The 2,581-nt window shown below is 24.1% G+C and overlaps 1 protein-coding gene across 1 annotated transcript in view; it reads left to right on the forward strand.

Moving 5' to 3' along the window:
- LOAG_17658 (CLE-1C protein) overlaps positions 1–1,148 on the forward strand; it is a gene marked incomplete at its 5' end in the record, with an annotated part of 9,091 nt that extends 7,943 nt beyond the window's left edge. The window contains 2 exons of the mRNA XM_020450320.1: positions 304–493; positions 1,013–1,148. Of these exons, the coding sequence (XP_020306015.1) occupies positions 304–493; positions 1,013–1,075 (253 nt within the window). The 3' untranslated portion in view covers positions 1,076–1,148. The remainder of the gene's footprint in view (positions 1–303; positions 494–1,012) is intronic.
- Positions 1,149–2,581: the final 1,433 nt, after the last annotated feature.

Raw genomic sequence — 2,581 nt, forward strand, 5'->3', positions numbered from 1 at the left:
ATTGTTAAAACTATAGCATTTGAGAGTACTTGAATGAATGGGAAATATCGGGAGATTGAAAAGCGGGATGAATTGTTAAAACTATAGCATTTGAGAGTACTTGAATGAATGGGAAATATCGGGAGATTGAAAAGCGGGATAAATTTTTGATGAATTGCATGAAAAGAATGTAATTCTAATAAAAAGTTTAAAAGATTTATTCATATTTGAAAATTGATATATTGGAATAATTATAATTATTAATGAAATATGTTTGCAATGATAATTGTTAGAAATAATAATTTAGAAAAAAATTATTTTAAGGCCTGAAAAACGTATATGGCATGGTTCGGATTTGTCCGGTTTGCGTAGTGAATCCGGTTATTGTAATGCTTGGAGATCATCAGCATCATCCCAAGTAGGACGAGCATCATTTATTGGACGTGGTTTACCATTATTACGTGATAGCCGTGATTCTGAATGTTCACGTGAATTAGTAGTACTTTGCATTGAGGTGATTTTTTTGACATAAAATTTGTTAATGGAAAAAAAAGAAAAAATTGAATATATAAAAGTAAATGAATGAATTGAATAGTCTTTTTATCACTTAGTATCCTAGTTATAGCAATAAATAGCCTGAATAACTTATTTAATTACAAGACTAAGACTCAATCCATCTATCATTAATTAAGTAATTATTGATTTGACTTAATCATTTCTTTCCTTAGCTAATAAGTTAGCAAGTAAAAATACTACACATAAGCCCTAATGTTCCGCCTCTTAAAACAAGCGGAAATGTCGCACATAAACCAGCTTTCATTATCATTATCATTTCTCGATACTAATATTAGAAGATAGGTTCTTCGTTTTTCCTTTATCGGATTAAATTTAATTAAAATTTTAGCAAATTTTCGTGAAGTTATTGAAAGTTTCAAATTTTAATAGTTTAAATTGAAAAGTTTTTTCAAAAATTTTTAAGATTATTTTTAATTAAATGCTAATTTTACTGTATTTTTTTTCTATTTTTTTTCAGAATATGAGCAAATACAATGCTGATAAACGATTGGGCAAGAAGAGAACATATTTTAGTGAATAAAAAATGGCGGAAATAATTGCTTTCATTTTCATATATTTCTCTAATATCCTGTAAAATTTGCATAATACATAAGTAATAATTAAACTTCACTTTGAAGGAATCTAATTCAATTTGAATATTTTCACATAAATACATGTAATAATCGCATTGCATATTAAATAATTGGAATTTAAAATTTGTATTGCTTTTTTTTTTCATAAGCTTTTTTTCACTGCGTTTAATTAAATTATACTTACTGCCATTTTATTGCATATTATTTTCCTTTGCTTTCTCATTTCAGCTTTGTATTTTTTGAATATTTTCCATATTCATTTCATTGCAATTAAACAAATAATTGAAATCATAATTGAAGCAAATAATTGAATATCATTAATGAATAAATTAAATTTTGGTATTATTTTGAAATTCATATATATATATATATATATCGTAGGAAATTTCACCATACTACGAACATCTTTTTTTTTTTTAACTGAAAAAATTTCAAATATGCAAATTTCTCATGCATATGTTTTATTTTTGTAAAATTAATTTTGCATAACTATAAAGGAATAAATTTTACCATACGTAATGAATTTCTTTTTTTTTTTCAAAAGAAAAAAGAAGACAAAATAATAAAATGAAAATAAAAAATTGAATTTTCTTTTTTTTCAAAGGATATTCATTTATTGCACATTTCCTTCATGTTGCTTCTTGTTAATGAATTAAATTTTTTTTTCCCAATTAAATCTCTCTCTAAATTTTTAAATTTAAATTTCTCTAACTTGAAAGAAAAAAAACGAAACTGGAATAAACTAGATTCAAAATCTTACCAACAATTATCCTTTTCATCTTCCTCCGGTATTTCTTTTTATTTATTTGTTGCTTTTTCTTGGTTTTGATGATAAGAAAATATACTGTTATTCTAATGGTAATAATAATGATAATGATATTCATGATAATAATAATGATAAGATTAATTTTGATAAGGTTTTTTCTTTCTTTCTTTAATTCCAAAGATTTATATCATTTATTTGATTTAACCATACTCGGAAACTATTGTTGTTTTCTTCGCTTATATTCCTTTTCATTATTAATTGCTTTTGCTTATGCTATTATTTATTAGAAATTGTTAACTTATGCTATGCTAAATTTTATATTTAATTTGATTAATTGAACTCATTAAAAGTGATAAATATAAATGGTGAATATTCATCCGAAACATATGAATAATTTTATCGATTTTATCGGGAAAGATATCGCGAATATTGCGAAACAATGCATACATACATATATTAAGGCATGTAATTTACATATACTTAACAATAGGAATTAACTATACAGATTGAATTATTGATTTAAAAAAGAGAAAAAAGAAAATATGGAATTTTGGATGATAAAAATAGTCCCTGAAAAAAAAAAGGCAGGAATATTGCATACAAAATAATTTACTGTATATTAAACTTTACCACTTAAATGCAAAGTGTAATAAGAAATTGTTTATTTGTTGTCACCTCCCGATATTAT

This window comes from Loa loa, assembly GCF_000183805.2.
Source record: "Loa loa unplaced genomic scaffold supercont3.109, whole genome shotgun sequence".
NCBI lineage: Eukaryota > Metazoa > Nematoda > Chromadorea > Rhabditida > Onchocercidae > Loa > Loa loa.